The sequence below is a fragment of the Perca fluviatilis genome, chromosome 4, assembly GCF_010015445.1.
Source record: "Perca fluviatilis chromosome 4, GENO_Pfluv_1.0, whole genome shotgun sequence".
Taxonomy (NCBI): domain Eukaryota; kingdom Metazoa; phylum Chordata; class Actinopteri; order Perciformes; family Percidae; genus Perca; species Perca fluviatilis.
Window position 1 is genome coordinate 26,648,399 of NC_053115.1, and position 27,121 is coordinate 26,675,519.

General features: G+C 40.2%; 1 protein-coding gene across 11 annotated transcripts in view; it reads left to right on the forward strand.

The window, feature by feature from the left end:
- The first annotated feature begins 4,452 nt into the window (after positions 1-4,452).
- Positions 4,453-27,121, forward strand: part of anks1ab (ankyrin repeat and sterile alpha motif domain containing 1Ab) — a 46,391-nt gene continuing 23,722 nt past the window's right edge. For 9 of the 11 annotated variants that reach the window (XR_005639013.1, XM_039798299.1, XM_039798301.1 and 6 more), the window contains exons 1-3: positions 4,862-5,374; positions 17,802-17,874; positions 24,507-24,622. Coding sequence is in view for 10 of the 11 variants with exons in the window: in XM_039798299.1 (XP_039654233.1) it covers positions 5,081-5,374; positions 17,802-17,874; positions 24,507-24,622 (483 nt within the window). In the remaining variant the exon portion in view is untranslated. Of the gene's footprint in view, positions 4,560-4,861; positions 5,375-17,801; positions 17,875-23,212; positions 23,793-24,506; positions 24,623-27,121 lie in introns of those variants that run through there. The other 2 variants (XM_039798297.1, XM_039798305.1) reach the window with 2 other exon arrangements.

Sequence of the window (27,121 nt, forward strand, 5' to 3'; positions counted from 1 at the left end):
CTTTTGCACAAAACAGCAAGAACGTTTTCACTTTCTAAAAAATAAGAACGAGCAGGTAAATCAAGGTTAAAACAAAAATCTACTGTGAAGTCACATTTTCATCCATGACAGAAAGCTAGGACTGAATACGAGATTGCTATCTTGCCTTTTAATCCAGCAACAAGTGAAATTGCTTCTAAAAATGTGCTCAATATAGAGACAAGGGCAGAGTCTATTTTTAAGGAAGGAGAGGATTCTTACTCTCTAAAATTACTTGATGTTCAGAAGTTAAAAAGGCTAAAAGCCTTTGGCTAAGCGCTGTGTATATAAGGATGAAGGCAGATTTAACCAAAGCAATACACTTGTGCACATAAAAGAATGACTTGTTAAAGAGATTTGAGACAGTAGGAATGGTTTGTGCAACAAAGAGTGCAACGTGATAATAAAAAGATGTTCCTATAGTATTTTGCACCTTGATGACATGCAAACTCTCCTTTTATAAATGGATTTTCCCTCAACTATGAACATTGATTAATGTCTTTATTCTCAGTGGGTGTTCCTAATCTTAAAGTGCTGTGTGAGCCGTGTAATAATGGAAGTCTTACAGTATCACTTTCTTGACTCCCAGCTGAACATATCAAGCATGTCTGATTGATTCATGACTGACAATATCTTTATCATTACCACATACATCACCAGTACTCTCTGGATATAGAGCTTGTCAATGGCAGCTATTATGGTGGTGTTACACTGAAAGTGACCTGCCTGTGAACTGTCAGCATTATTTGTGGATTACTAAAGTGACCAGTGTACTTCATGAGAACAGCTTGCTCTACCTGCTCTCCTCTGTGGCATCTCTTGCTCAATCATTCCCTTTGTCCCTTTCTTCCCTCTGAATTTGAATGTGTCCCTCCTTCATTTTCTCCCCATGCACCTTTGATAAGACACAGTGGATTGTTATTAGATTCAAATGAAAAATGTTGGTGTTTCATAAAACAGGGAATCTGTCAGTGGCTATTGTCATTATCACGCCCCTGATGGGAAATTCAGAAACGTGGAGCTGTGCCCAGTGTTTTCACTGAGAGTAGCATCAAGAGCAATAACCCAACTCAGGAAGCACTGCGTGCCTTTGTCTTCAACACAAACATTTACCCATCTGTGCATACACATGTGCACACATACGTGCATGCATGCATATATGAACACGCTGCAGGTGAGCACACAACTGCATGCACACGTATCCCTCTATTATACCATCATTTCTCATCTTACATACAAATGAAGGAACTACAACTGGATTCCACGGTGATTCTTATCTTTCCAGCAAACTGAATTTATCAGTTTGTTAAATTTTATCCTTATGTGGCCGGCAGCGGTTGTTGTGGCACATGATGCAATGCAGCGTGATAGAAAAGAATGAGCAATCCGTTATCACACCAGACCAAAAAAATGTTTTCCATTTGAAAAGGATACACTATAAATGCTGTAATAACATCACTGATAACCCATTTTTGAAGGTGTGAATTCATGGCAAAACATATTCCATCATAAACCAAAGTACTGGACCCCTTTAAATTTTGACCTGATGATAGTGCTAGATTAAAAGTCACCAAAGTTATCTGTATGAAATTTCATGGCAATCCCTTGCAATAGTAAGTCATAATAGTTGTCAAGAATATTTCACTTAAAACCACAGATTTTAATTGGTTTAGTCACAGTCATTATGGTTTCATCGTCGCAGGACCATGAAAAGATTCTGTGCCAATCCATCTTGAAGATGTTAAGATAATTGACAAAATAAGTGAAAACTTTGACCGATCCATTGTCTGAAAACCATGAATGTCTGTACTTAAATTCCACGGCAATACATCCGATAATTGTTGAGACTCACTAAAAAAACACCGACCAACATTGAGATCCATAGAGCAGTGCCGCGAGGGTGGCTGAAATGTCAGTAAACCCCTGTAAACCAGTAGAGAATTGTCAGATCCCTTTTCTGTGCGGAACCTCATGTCGACTTTCCCACAACCTAAAGATTTTGAAGATGTTATCGAAAAGAGAGTATTTGAGGAAATTCACAGACTAACCCAATAAGATTATTAGCTAAACCCAGTTAGACGCTGAGAAGAGATTGTGTCTCCACCCTCCAGTCTCTCTGTCTCTATCACACTCTCACTGATGGATATCCAGCGCTACGTCTTCACTCAGCCATGCACGCTTGCCCTCCCATGTCCCTGCTGAGAGGTCGGCTCTGTTCGTCAGTTGGAAAGCTTTCACAGTAGCCGCACCTTTAGCCATTCTGAGCTAACAGCTGGTAGATTTTCTGTTGCCTCTATTGAAGTGATTTATTTTATCCCTCAACTTTGAAGTTACTTTTACAACAAAGTCATATTTGATGATGTTGTTTCAAAGTGAGACATCTGTGTTTGATATCTCCAAAATAATGCATCACTACATCAACATCACTGTTTTACTTATTTCAAAATGCATTTGCTGTTTATGTTGTTGGCCTGTGAAATTACCTCTTTATTTACAGTTTTGTATAAACATAACTTGATCTAGCACATTATTATTTCCAGGATTTCGCTGCCTGTTCAGTGACTGACAGTACAAATTCCCACATTTCTGGGCTCTGAAAATGAAAGCTTGGAAGAATGACGTTCCTGCCGCCTCGGGGAACAGATGACCTAAAGGGTTAGCATTAGAACATTCTTGTCGGTGACTCTCGGGTTAACGTCCGCTCAAACTCTCCAAGGAGAAAAACACAAGCCAAACAAAGCACTATGTGATTTCAGAGAGTGAAGCATATGTCTATAACTGTCATTTAGGTCTGTAGATTCCCAGGCATACAGGGAATCGTACAGCACATTTTATGGTGTTCGTGAGAGGCTGATATGGAGTTTTGTTGCCACTTCCAGATTTGTTTTGAAGCCAAACAGCCTATCTGAAGGTAATAGCTTCCAAGGTTGATTAACTTTACTAGAACTTTTACCCAGTGGCCTCATTCTCCTTCTCCATAATGCCAGCTGATCAGGTGGGAACTGCAGGGCACCAAAATTGAAGAGAAGGATTATGATCTATAAGGCTGGAGTGGTGAGAAAATGATTTTAGAACTTGTGCATTGTTATTAAAAAAGTCAATTGTGAACAGGGGCCACATGGTACAATTACAAACACGCACAAGAATCCTGAAAAGGCATCCGTGTGTCAGGGAGCACAAACTATTAAGGTGCACACAGCCTATACACACATACACCGTGCACATGAAACACTGCACTCCAGTGTGTGTGTGTGTGTGTGTGTGTTTCCTGTACGTGCTGTCTCTCTGTGACTTGCACAGTGTGCATGTCTTTGTTGGAGAACAGCGTTCATGAGTCACCACTGTCTTTAGCCCGAGGCTTAGCAGCCAGCCAGCTGAGGGAGGGGATGCATGTTTTATTTTAGTCGCTCTAATATGCCGTGAAGACATCATTATCTTGAAACATGTTGTATTCCAGAGCCTCTATTGTTTAAAATGATACAGAATATGTGGATAACCTAAATGGTTTCATCCTCATCACAGTCATAGAGATCAAAATGTGCAATTCAACTTGCTTCATTAGATGTGGCTTTTGTTATTGCCAGCTAAGCTGTGTGTGGCTGTGTGAGCCATCCTTGGCGAGCGAAGGATGTTATCTTTTCTGTCATGCACATACCAGCGCTGCCCATAGGGAAGAGGTGAGCATGCAAGGGACTTGGCTGATTGAGGGCACAGGGCTCAGAGGTGCGCTGTGCACGGCTACGGTTGCCTGTGAATGTTAAGGATGCCTCACAAGAGACTCTTTTGTCAGCATGAACTCCCTGAGAAGACTCATGAATAGCGTAGAGTAGAATAGAGTGTGTGAGATCTTTCCTATTTCCTATCTTGACGTTTCTTTTCCTCTGCAGATCCCAAGAGTTCATTTTTCCCTTATAATGTACATCCAAGTCACAATAAAAAACAAAATGATATCAGTAAGATATTTTCTTTTCCTTCAAATATATCACAGAGAAGTAGAGAAGATCTATGTAATCTACATAGATCTTCTCTATGGACTGGATTTGTGACTGTAAAATATGTGCATGAATGTATATCACAGCTGAAGCTCCTGGTCAGGTAGAATGACAAATAGGATATGCATCCAGAGGAGCACCCAAAATATTCTGCTTCACTGGGCAAAGAAGTATAGATAGATAGATAGATAGATAGATAGATAGATAGATAGATAGATAGATAGATAGATAGATAGATAGATAGATAGATAGATAGATAGATAGAGAGATAGATAAACTAAGCTCAGCTCAGTAACCTCAGTCTCTTACAGACAGAAAAGGAGGAATCCCGACTCTCCCTCCTTTGAAATGGAGCAGCCACCCAGTGCGTCAGTAACCTGATTACCCCAGCTGTCAGTCTGAATAAGGCCAGGCTTTGGGATCCTCCCGTCCTCTGATCCTCAGTACGGGACAGAGCCGGTCTTCCTGGAGAGTCTGGAAACAACCTCAGAACAGGACAGACACCAAAACACGGAGCAGCAAAAGCACCAGGGCTACAAAAGTCAGCAGGTAAGAGGATGCAGAAATGAGGACATCTTTTTATTTCAGCTGATAGTGATGCGTTTACCTTTTTAACCATCAGACATCAGGCGTTATAATGCTGGTTTTCTATGACTTCTTAAGATGACCACATTACTGTAGATACATGGCCTCAAACAGCCTAAGTGGATAGGGGAGAGTGTATCAAAAAAGGAGGGGGACTCTTTGAGTCAGCCAGTCACTAAGGGGAGGGCAACAGGATACAACTGTGGGTGGACCGTTATCATTGTTTCTGTGCACAACAAGTCTCTCACTCACATGCTTCCTTTCCCTCCAAACAGGAGCACTTTGTATGAGTTAAAGTCAGATTACTCAAGTATACGATACTTATATAGTTTATTAATCTGTGTCTTTCAGTACTACAATTGACTGGCTTTCTAGAAGTTTAAAAGCTCCACAAAGATCTTGGATCACTCTCTTGGACTGACTAAACAAGTCAGAATACTGCAGGAAACTGTGGACCCTGAGCTGCACTTGGCAGCTCCAAAACAATGGCAGAGTGCACGCAGGATGCCAACCCCGCCAACGTGATCCAGAATCCAAAAGCTGACATTAAGGATTCGAGAGAAGTGTCAGCTGATGCTGCATCGGTGGTAGCGCTCAAAGTCAGACCTGCAGACCTGGGATTGATTCGAAGTTTGTCCAAGTCGGACTCTGACTTGTTGGCGTCACCACTCGGAGAGGAGGATGGCGGTCTGTCTGGCCGCAGTGGGTCCGTGTCTAACTGCAGCTCTGGGCGGCCGTCCACGGAGCACATGCCTTCCTTTGCCTCTGAGTGGGATGAGGTAACACTCGGACTCTGGGGATGGGAAACCAGTGGGAGTGTGTAGATGACAGAGGGAGTGGCAGCGTCATTGTTAAGGCTTGGACAGGCTTTCAAGTAGAGTGTTTTAATGTCCTTAGGAGAGAGTGTGTTAGCGAGTGTGAATGGGTGTGAAAAAAGAGAGGCAGAGAGATGAGAGATGCAACTGAGGATTAGAGGGAAAAAAAGAAAGAAATGGGAACGGGGGAAGCAGCATGTTTCAGGAGAGAGAAAGGAATGAAGGAGGGAAGGAAGGAAGGAAGGAAGGAAGGAAGGAAGGAAGGAAGGAAGGAAGGAAGGAAGGAAGGAAGGAAAGCAGAGGCAGCAGTATGAGAGTGACCAGGAGTCCAGCAGAAGCAGTGATAGACTGTAGTAACTCTACCCAGGCTGTTGGCGTAGAGTGCCTGTGGGTGAGTGCTTGAATGCATGAATGGCTTGATCACTTGCACCGACCTCCCTGTAGCAGCTCGGCATCCAAAACTAATTGGGCTTGTGCTGTCATTCCACATCCACTCAGTACATGTCTCAGGGGCCGACCCACGCTTCCACTGTCTCCTCCTGCACTCCTCTGGCTCCTTTGCTCCGTCTTACGCCATCCACTTTCAGCCCACTGTGAGCAGCCCCCTTATCCCCAATAGCCTTAACTTGTGATTTTTGAGTACTTTGGAGCGTCAATGCAGTACACACCCTGAAGCACTGCAAAGACCCTGAAATTTATCATAAACTCTTACCAAAACCTCCAAACGCACTTCAATAGTTGAAAACCTGTAGGGACAACAGTCGATCAATGATAATATTGTATTATAGCATGCTTAAAGGCAAAATTATGCAATTTTTTTGAATGTCCACAGCAGACTAGAACATTTCCAAAATATAACATCTTCAGAATATTAGGATATGTTCTGGCATAGTGTAATATCTTGTCATAACCAACTGATATCTTGGCTAGCAACTTGTTTGAGTTACAGTGAAAAGCCGTTTTGGAGCAATTCTATCTTATCTACTTTGACTTTATGCTGATTTGATTTTATCTGCAGATTTTACAAAATGGAAGTTAGAGTTATAATAAGTAATAAGAGTTATTGAGTTGAGTATTTTTTTAATCCTGGCTATAGACATATTGGTCTGGACTGAACCCAGTTATCTTTTTTGGGGGGGCTTTTTTTTACTTAGCGCTGCTAGCTGCTCTTAAAGCAGACTGAAGGGGCTTCTCTGCTGTTCATCAGCTTCAGTTCTCCAAAAAGACGCAAAATTCTTCCTCACATGCTGCTCTGAGCTGTCAATTACAGGTGCTGGTAATGCTTATTTTTCAAAGTGTGTCTTTGCATGCAACAACCAAGCATCTTCATGTTAGATGTGTAGTTTTATGCACAAATGTGTGGAAAGATTATTATATTTTCATAGTTTTCATAGGCAGTGTTTTCACTGTGCTATATATAAGTCATATTTTAATATAATTATATTGTTTTTCAGTTGTAATTGTGACTTTAGCAAATAATGAAACTTTAAGGCAAATGTATGTTATAGAAAAAACAAGTGCGGAAGCACTACTTTGTTCTAACAGCAACGTAATGCAAAGCAAGTGCTGCTGATGCACGGATAGATAGATGCATGATGCATGACAAAAAGGAATTGACTTAATCTTTAGGTCTTTAATATGTTTACGTAGGCTCTGCACCAACAACCAAGGGAAATTCCTCATAAGTGCTACTTACTTAGCAATTTCTGATTCCTTTCCCTATTTGGATTTGAATCAAACTTTAAACTGCTCAAACTTGGACTGGGGCTTGTCTTGGACTCGACCTAAGCGGTCTTGACAACAGCCCTGCCTAAGTTATGGTCACATACAGTAAAAGGGGTCTGTCGTTTACAGTATGTTGGAGCATGCACATTTTTCATCCTTACAACAAGTGCAGTTGGGTGTCACCAGAGTTCTTAGACATCTTGAACTTTTACTTTGTTTATCCCTCTCTTTGTCATTCCACCCTGTCCCGTGCATGCGCCCTGCTCCACCCCTCTGCTCTCTTAAAAAAAACTGTTTATTCAGGCCATGTTGGGTGGGGTGTCCTGTTCTCAAGGGCATCCTGTTTTGCAGCTGCTCCTGAGTGTCTAGAGCTATGTGTGTGTGTGTGTGTGTGTGTGTGTGTGTGTGTGTGTGTGTGTGTGTGTGTGTGTGTGTGTGTGTGTGTGTGTGTGTGGTCAGGGCAAAATTGACTCTGGCTTGTGAGTATATCTCATGAAGCGATCAGCCACCATCAAACATTGAAGCGACACGCGAGGCTCAGAGAAAGGCTGGGCTTTAGATCAGATACATAAACGCACACACATAGCCTATGCCAGTACACACACACACATAAAACAAAAATACTGAATACAAATGCTGGTATTCAGATTTTGTTATCATAAAAAGGAAGTTATGAGATAAAGTATACCACATTGACATTTTCAGTGGAATATATACATTTTGAATTGTATTATGTCTGGCAGCTTGTGTAACTGCTGACCATTTTTCCTTTTTTTGGCTCGTTTTGTAGTGAAAGCACTTGGTATTTCAATTTAGACTTTTTTTTTAAAACAAAGAGAAGAACAGTATTTGTCGATTTATTTCTGACAGCTTACTTTCTGAACAATTTACAGAGCAAAAATGGTCAGGTGTCCTATTTGTGCAGTGGTGAATATTTACAGTTTTTTCCAACTGCTTACACACGTTTTCAAAACTATGTCTCCTTTTTTCAATGCCTCACATCTCCTTAAAAATGAAACACTGCATTCAAAATACCATAAACACATCTCAAAATGAAGCATTTGCATAAAATGGCAAACACTTTTTTCATAATAGTACTTTTTTGGATATACCATGTACACACTGTTGTTCTAAATCTAAAGCTCTTTTGTCTTTCATAGGCCTATTTACAATGTTCTAGAGTGAGAGTAATCTGCTGAAAGTGGTTGAAAAGTGCACTGTAAAAAACAATGTAGTGTTACAGTAAAACAGAAAATATTTATTGGGAAAAACATTAAATTTGTAAGAATAGCATGGTGTTGTATAAAGTAGCATGAAACAAGAAAATAAAAGTACAAAATATGTACCATTATTACCAGTATCATTTTTAGAATAAAGAATGTGTGTGTGTGCGTGTGTATGTGTGTGTGTGCATGTGTGTGTGTGTGTGTGTGTGTGTGTGTGTGTGTGTGTGTGTGTGTGTGTGTGTGTGTGTGTGTGTGTGTTTGTGCGTGCTTGTGTGTCGGGGCGGATGGGGGAGATTGTATGCACTTTGTGCAAAACAAAGTCTGATTGATTTATAATGCTGAAATAGTCATGAGATAGTTGCATGCAGTATGGATGCCACTGTAAAGCTACTCAAGATGGGCTTCTCTCATGGTCAATCCGTGGTTGATCACATGATGAATAAGTGTGTCCCTGATCTCATCAGAGATGGTTCTCCTTCTTCCTCTTCTTCCCTCCTCCTCCTCCTCCTCCTCCTCCTCCTCCTCCTCCTCCTCCTCCTCCTCGTTGTTGTCCCCTGTCTCTCCCTCCTACTCCCCTTGCTCTCTGTCTATTGTTGGCATGCATTGTTCAAAACAGGTAATCTGACCTTTGGCCTCTGTATAGGCCTATACTAAAGCAGTGATTGGTTAGTGTTCAGTTATGAAATAACGTGTTTGCAAATGTGAGGAGTGTGTGTGTGCCCTGGTAAATAAGTGTAGCATTTTGATTGGTTGTGTTTAGAAAAGGAAAGCAAGTCACTTCCTGTTGTGATTTTTGTGTTTTAGGTAGAGAATTGTGTATAATGTTTTGAAAAAAGTGTTTTATGCAATTGAAAACTGAGTGAAAGGCTGAGAAATAGCTTATGGTTTTGGAGATTTGCTGTGTAGTTTTGCACTTTGAGTGAGAGGTTTCAAAAATCGTGTGACATGAAAAGATTTTGTGTGTAAGCAGTTGGAAAAAACTGTAAGTGTGTGGGTACATTTATACTCATGTTTAGCCTTCTGGATGTGTCATTAGTCTAATTAAATAACACTTTAATTAAGGAAATACTCAGTGGCTAACCTCAAAGATATACACCACATTCACTCTCACTCACTCTCACCGCTGTGTTATGGTTCAGATTCATGATACCCTCTACCTGTCCTGTCAGCTTTTGTTGGATTAGTAAACCATTATTTTGACATTTGACTAGGGGCATCTGTATGGCTGCTCACTCTTCATCATTGTTTAAGGTATGATCACATCACAAAGCCTACTGGTAAAAAAATAAAAAGTGAGTCATTTATTGTAGGAAAAATAGTTCAAGACTGTCATATTATTATATTTGTAAGATGTGACATAAGCAACACTGACAGCCACACTACCTTCACTGTTTTTATGTGTTGATGTATTTTAAGGTGGGTTTCTCCTTTTCCTAGTAAGATAGTAATCTTGATATACTAATAATAGAAATAGCATATATGATTAGGTTGATTGACGTCTGTTCAATACTCAAAAGGCAAAGGTTAACACGAGCACATGTTACAGATGCTTGAGTGGCTTCATTCGTGTGTGTACTCTAAATTTCCCAGCAGTACTCCTCAGGTCATTACACATGCAAGCTTTTAAAGTGCATGCAGTGTGTGTGTGTGTGTGTGTGTGTGTGTGTGTGTGTGTGTGTGTGTGTGTGTGTGTGTGTGTGTGTGTGTGTGTGTGTGTGTGTGTGTGTGTGTTAATATGCTGCTACACCTATTAATGTCTTCAGTCTTACGTAACACAAGTAGATTAAAATACCCACATTTTATTATGTTGCTTTTGGTTTATTACAATTTTTTTTTATGTATATGATTTATGTACTTTTTTAATATAATAAGTTTGAAATTGAATGTGTGAAAGCAGATATACAAAGCTCTTACAGTATAAATCAAAATTAGTTTTCAAAATCTATAAATTTGAATTGGCCCCAGTGAAAATGAAATAGAATGAACTTACAAAAAACATCTTCATGTTGGTTAATCCAGTTGATATAGAGGGAATATTTTCAAAGTACATGTAAACTGGTTTATAATTCATATAGAGAGCCACGGCAGAGTGAACACATCCCCAGATCTGGTTAGACAGATGTGGTACATGAATATGAGAGTAGTGGTGTGGGTGTTGGTGGGGGCTGGGTGGGAGAAGGCACAGTCCTGTTTCACCTGCCATATCGGCCGTAAGATTTCTCACCAGGTGTAACACATGAGACACCACATTTTATTGCTGTTTTAAAAATGTGACCCTAACACGTGACTGCGGCAGAAATTTTATTCATGTGAGGGTTCTATTTAACATAATGGTCGCAGTTTTAACAGGTAAAGTTGTGGAATGGAACTAAGTTTAGGCACTAAAGTCCTTAGTTAAGGTTAGAAAAACATCAGGGATTGGCTTAAAACAAGTCACATAAAACTACTAAAATGAGGATATTATGCAACGTGACGGACAACAATGTGTCACAGAGTAATGTCCGTAACACTCAGGTAATTTCAAAAAGTAACAGTTGACTTGGTTGTTTTCACACAGGACACAAACCCCAGCCTCCTGACTGAAAGTCCTGTGTTTGACCCATCCACCACCCCGTTACCACCAACCTTCCTCCTTACATGGAATTTGGCACTCTTTGTCACCTTGCTTACTCGTTTGCTCTCGCGATAATTACTACAGCCAAGAGAGGTCGCCGCCTAACAAAAAACTTAACTATGGGGTGTTATGAGCTGCTTGTACAATCTACCTATTTGGTTGTTCTCTAGGTGGGGACAGTCTGAGACAATCATAAGGCAGTATTACTTTTCCTAAAAACATAGTTGCTTATCACTAATAGCGTAATATTAAGTTATTTGTATTAAGTTACTTGTAGCTCAAGTATGTATAGACATACATGCAATAATGTTGTAAAAGAAAGTTAATTTAATAATGATTCAAGCCCCTGACATTTTGCTGAAACAAGTAGTCGATTCGTTAATTATTTGATCTACAGCAAAATAATTGTTAGTTATTGTGATAATTGGTTAATCATTTCTATAATTTTTCAAACAAAAATGCCAAATATTTGATTTTAGTTTTTTCTGCTTTTCTTCATCTCATGTAACAATTAATGAGATATCTGTAGGGACTAACTTGTGGACTATTGGCCAAACATTTGAAGACTTCACTTTAGGCTTCCCGAAATTGTCATGGCACTTTATAGGCCAAACGTTTAATAAAAAAAATAAAATAAACAGCAGAATAATTGTTAATAAAACAGAATTGTAGTTGAAGCCCTACCTCTCATCCATCAGTCAAGTTTAGAGTTGATAAGTCTTTTTTTGTACAGGTGAAAAAAGTACACACTAAGCAATATAATTTGTGATAATCTGACATTACCTAACATTAAGTCCCAATTCCAGCACTACCTGACAAGCTGGATGGTAAATGAAGTAACATTATACTCTTTCATACAGCTGAGTTGGTACTGCCAGAATCTTACATTTATTTTCATGTAGAGGTTGATGAAAAAGTAGGTAATGTATGAAGACCCAAGCTGGTGTTCCCCAGTCCCTGACTAAAGTCAGGAAGTTAGTCAGGAAGTAAAATCAATACAAAAAAATGCAATTTTCCTTTACAATTAATATGACTAAAATGTGTTTGTCACTTAGAATGATGAAAAATTATATTCTTTACCTGCAAACAGATGAATAAATCTATGAGGCAAAACCAAACACTCATGTCACCATGCCTCGCCACTTATACAGTACACCATAAAGAGCATCATGACTTTACTATGATCATTCTTAGTAGCTTTATTTACGTTGTGTGGTTTCATAGCTGTCAAATAAATAAAAATCAATCCAAATCATGAGGACTGCTGGATAGAATTGTCTGGATCTGGGTCTTGTATAGTGAGGAGCTACTGGCCCATTTGTCTTTATTGACAATGATACTGAGGCGGTAATCCTGTTTCCAGGCCAGCGCCAGTGAGGCAGGCAGCCTTTTGGCTTAGTTTATTATATCCATCATTACCATTATCTGTTCTGCTTTGGGCTCACTGCATCATTTATTTGCTGGAGACATTGGCTCAGTGGACAATATTGTACTCCCTATCGCTAAAGCACATTGTTCAAGATTATTTCACATTATCTTCTTAGCTAGCATGTAGTCGACTAGGCAAGAAAGATGGTAGGAAGATCACAGATCCCAAGCTGAATTAAAAACACATGACAACATGGATTGAGAGTATATCACCTCTCTGTTACTGCTGTACTCAAATATGTCAGTATTTATACTGAATTTGCTAAATCTTTCAAATGAGCACAAATGAAATAGAGAAGCAGCTCAAAACTTAACAAATTGTGGATGGTGAGGCAACTTCAGGAGCATGTTGTAAAACAAAAAATGGAAGTAAACAGTTGGCTTTCCTCTTTTGAAGTTTAATTGGCAGTGGTGTTCACAGTATGATGGACAGCTCATGTATCATACAGTTGGTACAAATTAAAATATAGCCATTTCTTGTATTCTGACTGCAAGTATAATATCAAGAGTTGCACAATGTATTAGAATAAGTGTTTAATGTTCAATTGGGACACAACTATGGTTTCTAAATAGGCTTCTATTGTATTTGCTGATTTATTGATCTGGTTTATGAATGTGTTCTTCAAAGCCCATAGCTGGCAGTGATTAATAATAATAGAGGTGGCATTGAGGTTAATGTACTGTAACTCACTTTTGTTGATACTGGCTGCTGGAATTGATCATCTCAATAACTGCCTTATGCAATTGCGTGGTGGGGTTAGCTCAGTTGGTAGAGCGGGTGCACATATATAGTGGTTTACTCCTTGACACAGCGGCTGCGGGTTCGACTCCGACCTGCGGCCCTTTGCTGCATGTCATTCCTCCCCCTTTCATGTCTTCATCTCTCCTATTGAAATAAAGGCCTAAAATGCCTGAAAAAATAATCAAAAAAAACTGTCTTGTATTGTAACTGTAACTGTATTAGTTGATCTTATGTGCACCATTTTCACCCTTTCTTCTGTTCTCTGTGCCCTTTGCCATTTCCAAAAAAGGGTTAAAACAGTGCACTATAAAAACTTGGGCCAAAATGACAATCGGAAAACATTTTATAGATAATTGGGAACATTTCCAATTAATTCGAATTACATTAGAATATTCAATTTCCTGGTATAATTTATTATTTCAGGGCTAATGGAACAGCGCCACATTTGTATATACTGTATATATATAATTCAGGTGCAGTGGAGCACGTAATGAATGTAGGTATAATAAGGCCTGTAGAGGAACTCACTGAGGCTGGCTGACTCAGGATAAAACTAGCCGACCCCTGGCTTATATGAAAATAACAAGCACAGTCTCTAAGATGTAGAAGCCACGTTTATTTAAGTCAGCAATCTGTTGTATTTTGATTGCCTGAAAAATAAAATGCATCTGATCTTTCTTGGGTCCAATCAAAATCACAAACCCAAGATCAGTAGCAGTTTGGCCAGTTGGGTCTGACTTTGTAGTCCATCAAGTACTAGAAAGTGTCCAAGGTCTGTTTTTAAGTTTTCCAGCTCCAGTTCTTCACCACAGTTTTTCTTAAGTTCTTCTAAGGATTTATGTACCCTAGAGTATAATTATCTTACCGCCAAAGGGCTTGTGCTCTAATCGTAATCTCTTAAATTAAATCAAGACCATTCTTCAGAGGAGCTGGTCTTGGGCTCTTGGACGAAAAAGAGAACATGTTTCCTATACATTTTCACCTGTTTTAAGTTTGAGAAAAACAACTCATAATATCCAGAGGTAATTCAGAATAAGGACATAAATTGATCACAAAACTTCTGTCAACCACTTGACTTGGAAATAAGCAAAATGGTTTTACTTGCATAAACAATGTTCACTTTTAAAACTTAAGTATGAAAAGGTGACATAAAATGGATAATTTGTGCAGCAGAGCAGCAGATCAACCTGTATTAAAATGTAAATCACTTGAGGATGTGGAGCTATCAATCAGAGTTGACCACCAGTGATTTAATTGCAGTCCACTCGTATCCCCATATGCTTTATAACTGCTCTCGATACATTTCTGTGTGAATAGATATGGTCAAACCATATGGTTAATATGGTTTAAAACAAAAATCCTTAACAACCTGATTCTTACCTGACTGTCGTCTGTATGTGCTGAAGTTAAAATGAAGTGGATTAAAGCTGAAGTGGATTTAATAGTTAAAGGGCGGCACCGTGGTTCAGTGGTTAGAACTGTCGGGTTCTGGTAGCACTGTGGCGTTTGCAGGTGGTGTGAGTGGTGGTGAGTGTGAATGGTTGTCTGTTCCTGTTATTGACTGTCGACCCTGTCCAGCGTCAATCCAACCCAATGCAAGCTGGGATTGGCTCCAGTCTCCCCACGACCCTGAAGGATATATATAGCTAATGGATGGATGGAAAAACTAACGACCAATTGACCTGAGTTTGCTTTCAACTTCACGTTTACGTTCAACTCTAGTTCATGAAAAGTGTAAAATTTGGTTGATATATTTGACCACAATTTTCTTTTATTATTATTTCTTTTGAATAACAAAAATATATTCAATATATGTCTATCCTATCCCAGTGCCAAACATCTAGCTATTCACACATTGAATGAGGCTGCATGTGCATGATGTTATGAAATATTTCAGCACTTTAACTATGATGACGCTGGTTTCCCTAGAGACAGCATTTTGGTGACGGGTTTATTAAAGGTGCACTTAGGCTCAGATGTAATGTAGTACTGATGTGTGTGTGTATGATATAGAATGTAACTGGGTTAATTCAAAGAGTAATGTGAGGTCTGTATTGCTGGAGGCATATGCCACGCGTCCCACGTGCCTCACTTCCAAATGAATCAAGGCTTTTCCACAGTGTTGATGCCACTAGCGAAGTACATAGGGCTTTTTCAAACACTAAATATTACATCAAATAAGCCTGGCTGTGTCTCTGGTGTCACTTGTTAAAGCAGAATCAGCTTTTCAGGCATGACGATCTTCATTGCTGATTGTGAATAGACTACTCTAGTGATTCTAAATTTAGTCCCCAGCCTGATCTGCAATAGTTTGCACACAGAATTTTACGTGATCCCAACCTGTGTTGGTGATGTTTTAAATCAATAAAACATGTACTTGCAGCTATCTTCTTTTCTATTCTACAATAGTCAAATAATATCGAATGCTATTAATACATATATACATGTTCTCTTCATACTGGGTGAAGGTACATTTGTTCTGTGCATGAAGTCCTGTTGTCCTTGAAGCATGAAGTGTCAGTAAGTAGTGTGGTGCTATATAGACAAACTACTTGCACTTAAAGGGGAACACCACCTAAATTAATAATTCCAATGTGTTATTTCCATGGCCTTGGAAAGTTTGATCAATATTTGTGAACATGAGCTACCTTCTCTGAAAGCTAGAAACCAGAGAAATCTCAAACTAGTGATGTCATCAAGTATAAAGTCTAGAGCTGCTCCGTAGACAATGAATGGGAGAGTGATTTTGTTTTCTGTTTTATGGGCTTTATTCTATTGTAGCGTTCTTAGTTCTGACACAGAACATATACCCATATACTCAGAACATCCCCCTGGGTGCTCCGTGTCATTTCTAACATATTTCCCAATTCATTGTCTATAGAGCAATTCCAATTCCAGACTTTATAATTAATGACATCACAAATTTGAGTTTTGGCACACTAGTTTTTAGAGAGAGTTGTTCATGTTTACATATATGCTTGGACGTTTTTATACCTTAGGAGTAACATTTTGAAAATGGGCATAACTCCCCTTTAACCAGTGATGAGTTATTATTTTTAATCAAATATGATGTACAAATGATGAATTCCAGACTTTTTGTTTTAGTCGGAATATCATGACGTATATGATATAAATGTGGAAGAAATATGACATTGGGTACTTCCAAGTGATTCCAATTGGAGTTGAATAAAATCAGTGAAATACGAGCCTTGTATTTGAATGTTTAATAAGAGAGAACAGAGAAGGGACAATGGGATAACAAGTCATCAGTATTCAGTTTTTACGCTGTTGTATTTAAAGGAATAGTTCAACATTTTGGGAATTATATGTAGGCCTATTCACTTTGTTGTTGAGAGTTAGATTGAACGAGAGAGAAGATTGATATCACTCACATATTTGTTCATTCAATATGAGGCAGCATAGCATCGCAAGCCTGGCTCTGTCTGACGGTAATTCAATTCCAACAAGTCCTCCAAACCATACGACCACATGGTTCGTTTGTGCTTATGTAGCGGTCGCTACTGCTTTATTTATTACTTACTTAAGTTTAGAAAAAGATTGTGGTTTGGGTTAAGATCAGTACTTTTTCTTTTTACGTTACTTCACTTACGTGCGTACGTACATGACACAATTACACATTTACACATGTGACGGAGAATATCACGTAGTTTTGCTTTCTATATAAAGTTAAAATGAATCATTGTTTACTTTTATTTTCAAATTGTTCAAATTGTTTACTTTTATTTTCAAATGGGACACGAACAACAGTCTCCTTGTTGAAAGTCCTGTGGTTGTTCCACTACGCCTCCCCGCAAAGTGACGACCTGTCATCAACATTTGACAGACAATCAGCCCAACCCCTCTAAAACCACAAATGGTTATGCTTATATTTTTAACAGCACTCGACACCATACTGCATCTATCTTTACATTTCTATAATTGTTGGAATTTGAGTCATTGTTCAGTTATCCAGCAAATAAACAGCAAACAAGCTGGAAATGTATTTTGACTCTCCTGGAAAGCCAGAAACTACTTAAATAAACATTTTTCGCTCTAAGCCCCTGAACAACTCTTCTCTGAGTTGCTCTGTAATCTCCTGCATGCAGCATTGTGCTCACTTAACCTTGCAGTAAGCTGTTGCCTTCTTCTCTGAAGCTTAAATAATACAGGTCTGAGAGTGCAATCAAATACTCAAAAAAAAAAAACAGTCCGGAACAGATTTGAATCTCTGGTGGGTTAATTTGCGCAGCTTGGACTTGGCTACAGGACTGTATAGGCCTCAATAATTTAGTTTCAAAAGCTTCTAGATTGTAATTCACCTTATCACCCTGCTATGTTTTGCTGAGTAGTGGGTTAGTCATTGAATTGCTGTCCACGTTGGACTTTTGCTTGTAATCCATCATTGTAAAAAGCAGCCCGCCTCCTCCCCAATACTCCCAGCACCAGCAGCTCTCTGTCCTAACTCCTCACACAGTGTCGCTCCTTCAGTGGTCCTGTTTTGTAATTGGTTTGGCTGTGGTGGGATGGAGGAGGGTTAGACAGGAGTTTAATGCATGTTTTGAAGAATTTCGACATCTCCCACTGTTCTGTATTGATCTGTTTTTCATTAGCAGTTGTTGACATTTTCTCGTGTTTCATGCCTATTCTCTTTAACAGATTGAGAAGATGATGAATTTGATTGGAGCAGGCATTGAAACGTCCCAAAAGAAACAGCCCACGGCAAGTTCAGGTAATGCCTCACCACCTATAACGTTTCCATGATGACAGAATTCTGAATTTAACTTTTTCAAATTTTCAGAGATATGACTATGTGGTGTGTAATTTATTGGTTGGTTAATGCAAAATGACAACTGGGTCTTGGGAATTAAGTGAGTCTTATTCATTAACCATTCATAAAGCTCTTAATTGTCCTTGGTGCTGCATTCATGATAGCCCCGTAATGTTATGTTAGCAGCAAGCAAACTTTTTACACCGTGTAACTGCTTTCATTTGTGAGCAGCTTTTCTAAAAGATGCTATTCAGTGTTCAGACACACCTTCAGAGAGGACGGATGGGAATGTTGTTGTCCTTATAAGTCACAGAGATTCAAGCTGACATTTCTTTGGCACCTTATTGTTATTTCTTATACACGAGGTTTCCACTTTCTGGGAAATCTAATTCTAAATTCCCCTCACTGCCATATATTTGTTTTCTGGAGTTATACTGTAGATCTCAATAAGGCTTGAATTGATAGTACGCTTCATCATGTGTCCTTAAAGCAGTGCAGAGGGAGAAGCCAGCTGGCATCCGCTCAGTTTGTTTAGGTAACACTCCTGACTGTAAACCTACCTCTATTAGAGACTCTGCCATATGGTGGTTTCGTCATACATAATTGTGTAACAGCTCATCTAGGTATACACATGACTGCCTCTTATATTTTTTAAGATAAATGTTCATTAGCTATGCGCAGTATGTTTCTTGGATTGAAAATCTGCTGACCACAGCAAGGGGAACACCACCCAAGCTGAAAGACAGAAACAGTAAAATATGTGGTTGTGATAAAAGGATATAAAGTAAGGACGCAGACAAGTAGAAAAGAATTGACATTGGAATTGGAATTGGAAAGAAGACTTTAACTGCTGCACCACCATTAAAGGTCCCATATCATGCTCATTTTCAGGTTCATACTTGTTTTTGGGTTTCTACTATAACATGGTTACATGGTTTAAACATCAAAAAACACGTTGTTCTCATACTGCCTGTCTAAATATACCTGTATTCATTCTCTGTCTCAGATCCTTTGTTTTAGCGCCTGTCTCTTTATTATCTTCACCGGACGCCACAATCTTCTGAACGTAGCCATACTCAGAACTACAGAGAGAGTTGTGTGGAGCTGATAGACTTAATTAGCTTTGTATCAACTCTTTTGTCAACGGCTTGATGTAACGGATGTAACGGACGTTTATTAATATCCAAAAGTTACGCACTAAAGCTTTAATCAAAACTCTTCGTGATTTCATATGTTAAATTTCACTTTCAGAACTATTGAGGACGATCAGGATTTCCTGGAAAAAGAAATCTCTATGGGACCTTGCTGGCTAAATAAAGGATACATAAAAAAGGGGGTTGATTTTCTTTAAGCCTTGGGGCAACTAAAAGCTATATTGTGAAATTAAATGAATATTCTCCAATTCATTTATATAATAATAATAATAATAATAATATATACGTGATTTTTTTCTTATGCGACAGGCTAACTGTAAAGTCTTTTGTCATACCTTGACAGTTTCAACTGCTGACTCTGCAGTCATCTTCAGAAACTAAATATATCACACCCACAGTAGACGTCACAGCAACATCACGTGACACTCTGAAGATGACTGCAGTCGAGACTGTCAAGGTATGACAAAAAACTTGAAGCCTGTCGTATAAGAAAAAATCACTTATAATTTTAAATAGTAGGCTAAATGAACATGTTTGTATTAATAATAATAATAAAAATCATAATAATCATAATAAAAGTAAACTCTCAGAAATGAAATGCAGCTCACAGTGCCGTATACAGTACATGATAAAAAAAGAAATGGGCAGAGAATGTTAAACAAAAGTTAGAATAGCAAATGAATGAACAATTAAACATCATAAAATAAAACATCAAATAAATAAAACTTTAAAAGAACAATTGCAATTAGCATTACAATAACCAATTTCATCACTTTATCTTAATATTCTCTAATGTGTTTATCAGTTCCTTCCCGGCTGCTTTTAACCATTGCACAATATTAATGTTCGTTAATGTTATTTTAAGCCAAAAGGAGATGTATATTAGCAGACTAAAGTGAAGCTGTTTCCCATGATTTTACGTAATTGTAGTTTGACTTCCACCCAAGCATTCTTAGATTAATTGCTATCCTAACAATTAAGACCTGAGGTTATTCTACATTACATAAGAGGAAATATGTTGTTGTTTTTTTCTTCTACACACATATAGGTGTGTGCTATTTATAGAAGAACAGCATGTAGAAAGTGTCCCAGATTCAGCTGAGTCATGCAGTTGCTGCTCTGATTTTAATCGGAGATTGTGCACAAGTAGTTCTGAAAGGTTGCAAAGATGCTTTTGTTGCTATTTTTGTACGTGTCGCTTAGTAAAGAGGTCATATTTCTTTTTCCACAATGTAATGAAAGGGAACAAACAGGTACTCTTCAGAGTCATCAACAGAAGAGGGAGGGAGGAAGAGAAAGAGAAAGAGAGAGAAGCGGAGAGGAGAGAAGAGGAGAGGATTGGAAGAGGGAAGAAGATAAGGGAGATTACCCAAAGATTAAACCTAAATTATGACTCTTCATTCCACTTTTATCTTTTTATTGTGACAGGACTGGGAAAACCTTATCCTCTGTCTCTGTTGTCATGCATTTTCATTTCATCCTTTTCCTTGTGTACTGTCTCTCTCATATCAGGAGCCAAGGACGGCCAATTCACCCTTAGATTTCTGAAAATCCGATTTTTGTGGCTACAAAAAAAACCTGCAATTTTGCAGCATTCTGCATGCTCAAGGATAAAGTTGTTTGTGTTGTGTGCCCATCACGAGTGCCTCGATTGTGTGCTAAGAGAGCACTGAGTAAGTGAGCTTAAAAAGAGAGAGGGAGTGGTGAGAGAGCTCAGCTAACAGCACACAGGCTCAATTTGTGTACAGGAAACTCTGACGTTCAAAGGAAAAGAGTCCGCCTTCAGTTTCCCTGAATTAATTCAGCTTTGCGGCTCATTTTCTCCAGTGCTTGGTTGCGTTGACAAGGAACTAGTGCTTTTCTCCTGCTCTGATTAAGAGGAGACACGGCTTTATCTAGGCCCAACCTCTACCTCTTCCTCTGTAAATAGGTCTTTTTGGGCGCTCCTCTGGGCCAAGTCTAGACCGAGCAGGGCTCAAACAGTACAGAAACCCACTTGGACAGATTTGACAGCGTGGCCTGTTTAACAGGGGATAAGACAATGACCCAGTTCCCCCCCTCAAGGAGGAGCATTGGATACTCTGTCAGTCAGTAATTAGGCCCTACTACCGTGGGAGGTGTTGCTGTCCCAAATGAATGGAAGTAATTGGATGGGGTGGCGGGTATTTTTAACCGTCCTTTTTTTTAACTGTCTGGATATTGTGGTGTAAGAGCTGACTTTGGTATGAAGCTCAGGAGGAAAGAGTAAAGAAGGAGGAGGAGTTATGGGATCTCGTAGTGAATCATAATTAGTCCACTTCAATCCTTCTTACGCCCTATTACCATCTTATCTCGCCCATATGTTTCCTCGCCTACTCCTTTATTAGTCTTTCTCTGTCTCTTATCTGTCTCCTGCTCATTCTCTCCCTCTCCCTTTATCTCTCACTCCCTCCTTCCATCATCTTTCTCCTCAGTCAGGGCAAATCTGACAGCAGCTTCTCTACCTGATAACGAAAGATGAACATTGGTCCTTGTGGAGGACTGACGGGTTACAGAGACCTGACTTGGCCTTTTACCTGATCAGAGTAACAGGGGTACAGACGGCCACTTACGGAGGAGGTTCAATCAATAGCCCTGGCCATTCACTTTGCTTCCCTCTGTTGGCACCGCTTCTCCTCACCCTGACTGCCTTACTGTCTGGCTGACTACCCATCTGGGAATGTGTGAGGTGATTGCAAGCAGCTTGAAAGCCTGCATAATTACTCTCTGCCTGCAGCTGTACCCAGATACTACCAGTGATGGACGCAGTGAGCAGCCCAGCATAGGTGGGTGCTAAAGTCTACCACTGCCTGTGTAGACTGTGGCAAAGTTAAATGGCAAATCTATCTTAATTATATATTATCTCACGTGTTTATCCAGGCTTTTTTTCTGTAAATAGACTCTGTTGTGCTCCAAAACTTCTTGATATGACATGATAAGTACATAATGGAGTTTTCTGTCATGTTGTATGACGAGATGGGCGAGATGGAGAAGGGACAGGACTTGAAGTGGGTCTCTTGTCTTCTCTTTTCTTCTCTTCTCACGAGTGCATTAGAGACTTCTGCTGACTTGAATCAATGCTGCTCCCCCTTGTCTTATCATCAAAGTAAGATGTAAATGAATTAAAGCCGTCTGCTAATAAGCAGCGGCTTGATGAGGCTCTTGCTTCAGTATCCCATGTTAGCCGTAAAAGAAATTGGCATTACTCCTGCAGAAGAGGATCAGGTCTACGTCATCCCTTTGCATTCTAGTCACTCTTGGCCAAGACGTACTGTAATTTTTAGGCTCTCGGTGCTTGTTCCTTGCCTCTGATGGTGGTGTCCTTTCTGCAAGATCAGAGTGTCTCTGAAATTCTAATCAGTGCAGGGGGAGACGGGGACGGGGGTGGACGGACAAACAGAGAAGAGCGAGTAAATGTGCATTTGCATGAGTAAAAAAGGGGAGCAAGATAGAAAGGGAAAGGGGTAGAGAGACATGTGTATGTGTGTGTGTGTGTTTGCATCTGTGTTTGAGGATGAGAGGCAGGACGCGAGACAGAGCGAGGCAGAGTGCAAGCCAGGGAGGGAGGGAGAGAGAGAGAGAGAGAGAGAGGCAGAGGGAGGGGAATTGATATAGTGGGAGAGTGAGGGAGAGAGAGGTGGTTACGTGGAGCAGCACCCCACTTTATCAGGCAGCATACGGCAGCCCTGCAGTGCGATCACACATAGTATGGGAATGGGGCTATGAGATTGAGAGCAAGAGAAAGAAAGCACAAAGAGACGAAAGCGAGGAGGGAGGGGAGTTAAAAAAGAAGAGCTTGAGGGATTTGCTCGGATGAGAAGGGGGGGGGGGATGATCTGAGTCTGTTGCCTGTCGTGGATGTGGGAAGGACGTGGCAGCAGTGGCTGAGGTTGAGGCAGATCTTTGGTTCTCCTGTGTAGAAGTAACCGGCGTCAGGACGTTATGCCCTGTGAGCAGTGAGGGGATAGCGTGTGTGAGCCAGGAGCAGCTGCTGTGACTGCATCTGCGCTGCCTGCATGTCTCAGACAGGCAGGGGATGCAGCAAACCTCTGCCCTGAGCACAGAGGCTGCTAGCTGTACCCAGCGAGGAGAAGAACCAGGTGGGCTGGGGTGGGAGTTGGGGGGGGGGGAAGGGGGCGCCTGCCTCAGGAAGGAGCTAGCTTAACCTGTGCTGTGGTCCTGCAGTGATCCTCGCTTCAGAGTCAAAAGGCTCACCTGCCGTCTGTTGCATCTGGACCTGGATTTACAGCTGTGAGAGATGAGAAGCACGTTCTCTGGCAGAGCCGCACAGCCAGCAGCCTGCTGAAGAGTGTGCATGCTGGGCAGCACTGGCACCACCAAGGACACCAAGCCTTTTTTCCACTGGCAGGCAGCTTACCAGGAGCTTTATCAAGGAATCTATATTTGGATTTGATTATGAATTGAGGAGTTTGGAATCAGCACACTGTGGAAATCCCAAGCCAGCGTTTCTTTTTTTTTTTTTTTTTTTTTTGATGTAGGATTTACAATATGTCTACCTGACCGTACTCCTTTTGGCTCTGGAGTGAAAACGAAAGATGATTTAAGCAAATGTGTTTTCCTTGATCAAAAATAACATTAGTACCTCAACAGCACTTTAGAATGCTGCTACCTTCATTGTATGAGCCGTGTCCTAGCTCTCAAAGAGATTGACCAATGAAGCCATGGGACTCAGCCAGAGCTTTACAAGTATGTGGGGAAAACAGTGACAAATTTATTTTGGGGGAACTGAATATTTCTGTGTTACACCCTGATGGAGTAATTTCTGATTTTAGAAGAAAAAAAAATATGATGGGGATAGTTTTAGCAGAGTATATAATGTGTGATGTATGAAAATGTTTGATTTCGTGATAGATATTCCATTTTCCCTCAGCTTGAAAATGATTTAGTCTCTTGACTTGTAGCATTCAGAATTGTTATGTTTTTGGACTAGCTAAGGCACTTGTTCTTACACTCGCTCATCTGCTCACTAAAGGAATGTTTAGTGAACCCTGTTTGTTGGAAGATGCCGTAGTGGCTCAGTCCAACATAACTAACAATACCAAGCTTCAGATGGGCTTCCTTCCCTTCACTACCTCCACCCTCGCCTGACAATTTCAGTCAGTCACACTAACACCAGTGGGTGTATATTAGCTTAGTCAGTCCCCTGCAGGGCTTGAGTTGGGCCTGCAGCACTTCCTACCCTCCTCCTGTGTTTGAGTTAGCTGGGCCCCCACCCGTACCTTGGGAGCCCCCCACCCCCGGCCTGGACCCTGTCTCCCCCCCACCCCGCCTGGTGCTGCTGCACTCGGCTCTGCCTCTGCTGGCCGAGGATGATGTGGCAATGCCATGTGTCGTCCTCTGAGTGCCGCTGCTACCGGCTGAACGGCTTCTCCCTGCTCAAGCGCTTCCCTCTCTCGGCAGATGGGGCCTGTGGTAAAGCCCTGGACCAGCCGGTCGGAGAGTGGCTGGAGCACGTGGGGCTGCCGCAGTACGAGAGCAAGTTCCTGCTCAATGGCTTCGACGACCTACGATTCATGGTGAGTCACCTGCAGCACGTCATCTCACGGGTCGCTTCCACTTTGCATCACTCCGTGTCAACTTAGCTGCATTTGTCTTTTTGTGTCACCACTCTGCTCTCTCACCCTCTGCTTGTCCGTCAGTAGCTCCACTCACCCCCCCCCCCTGCACCGTTTCTCTTCCTTACCCCTTTCCACTCTCCCCTTCATCTCCTGTGCAATGCATGACCCTGCTGAGATTTATGGCCCCACACTGAAGCCCTTTAAAGAATATGGGCTGTCACCAATGGAAAGACAAATGACAACCAAAACCCATTAACTTTGCCAAGCATTCCCAATCATGCTATCTCATTTACTGTACAATTCTAAAGACACCTCCTCCCCCTACTATATTGAATCTTTTGATTTAAAGTCACTGGACTTGGCCTCTGTGTGGATACAGTCGGATAACCTGGAAAAACAATCATCAATCTAAACACACTGTACAGTAGTTGCATGGTTGCCAAATCTCACTAAATCCTCTTCACATTGTGCTTTGCTTGTGGTGCTTATAAGACGGTCTTGCAACAATTACACAATATATGATTAGACTGCAGCAGCATGATAATGTTGTATTTATATAATGTGTACTCTGGGTTTTTAGAGGTTAATTACACATTTCTGCATGCAGACATTTATTTTGGTTACAAGTTTGATATTCATATATTTAAGTAAATTATCAAAAGCCACATGATTCGACCACTGTGATAACATGATGCACGCAGTTTCTGGACAGCATTGACTATTTTTGGATGTATGTTTTGCATCTTTTAAATGCCTCCATCACATTACATATTGATAAATTCATTCAACCGCAGCTCGGAGGACATCCACATGCTGACTAAAAGCATTATCATGTTACCTGTAGAGAACATTGTCAGGAAACTTGATATTGCGTTGGGTGATGATTGTAGAAAACACCATTGCGTTTTCAATCCCCCAGTCATGTTAACTCTGAAAAACGTGGCTGTACACTGTAAATAACTAGGCACAAAGGGCTATATGTTACATCAGTTTGTCACAGCTGAGCTAATTTAAGTGAGACTAGTAAGCTCAGTGAGAGGGTAAAGTGGTTGTATTCACATAGCGTTCCAGTTCAGGACTTTTGCTCTCTCATCTGTTTTTCTTACTGGTAAGGCATGAGATCACAACATAATGGGAGTCCCTATGAACATGTGATCACTCCTACTGTGAGGTGCTGTAGAGATACAAGCTTTAGTCTCAGATTTGTTCATGAGGTGACAACAAGCCTAAAGGAGTACGTGCAGTCATAACATATAGTCAGAGCAAAAAGGAATACAGTAGGCGTGTGTGATATTACAGATTACAGCCAGACCGATAAGGCATCCAGGCTGATATATCAGATGTTAGCTTATTGCAGATATATTGGCATTCTAATTATGGGGTGGTTATGATACCGCATGGAAACTTATGCACAACAAGTCGTATGATACTAACATCAATATAATATGGTAGAACAGTGACAAGTTTACTTTTTAACTGTAAAATGTCCTGCTAGGTACATATTGTGATCACAGTGTGTTATTCCACTATGTTTTTTTGGGGTATTTTATTAACTTTTTTCATAAGCAGACATAAGAGAAATAACAGGAATTGAGGGGAGATGGATTTACGGGAAATGGCATGCAGCAAAGGAATTGAACTGATGATGTGTCCATAATACTGTAAATGGTACACATCCTAACCACCAGACCACCTAGATGAGTTGGCCCTTAATATGGATACAATCTTTTATCACTGTATATGTGATATTATTGTATTTAATAATATTATATTATTAAACACCATGACATATTATACTCTCTGGAACTCAAATTGAGAAATAATATAGATAACATTCCAATGCTTGCCACTAAATCTAGTAAATTGAATACCTGACAAATAAAGTTACTTAATTAAATTGATGCAAAAATCCTGTAAATCCAATATTGTCATAAATCAGTCCTGCTTATTGAATTGCAACATTGCCCACAATAGCCTAATACAACCAGAGATATATACCAAATAGCTAACAGAGTATTGAATGTATCGTAAAATCTGTACTGGCTGACACAAATTTGTCATCGTCTCACTGTGTATATCGTTATATTGCCTGACACAGATATTTATGGTAGACAGTTTGAAAGAAAACAATTCAACCTTGTCTTATTGGGATGGAAGATTGCATGTTGATCAAGATTTCCGGAACATTATGTTATGAGGATGATGGATCATTATGCGTTTTCATTTCCATGCTACAACTAATGTGTGTGCTGGACTTAATGCATCAAGGAGATAAATCATTAATTTCACAAGGCAAATTACCCATGGGTATTTACAAGGATGCGGAGGTTACAAACAAGGGAAAGGTCAGAGTAGTCAGGCAGACATAGTGAATGTTTAATATTGTGCCCTTTTAGATTCCGCCAGACTTGCTTCAGATGTGATCAATCTAACTGAACTTGAACATCAGGATTTGTT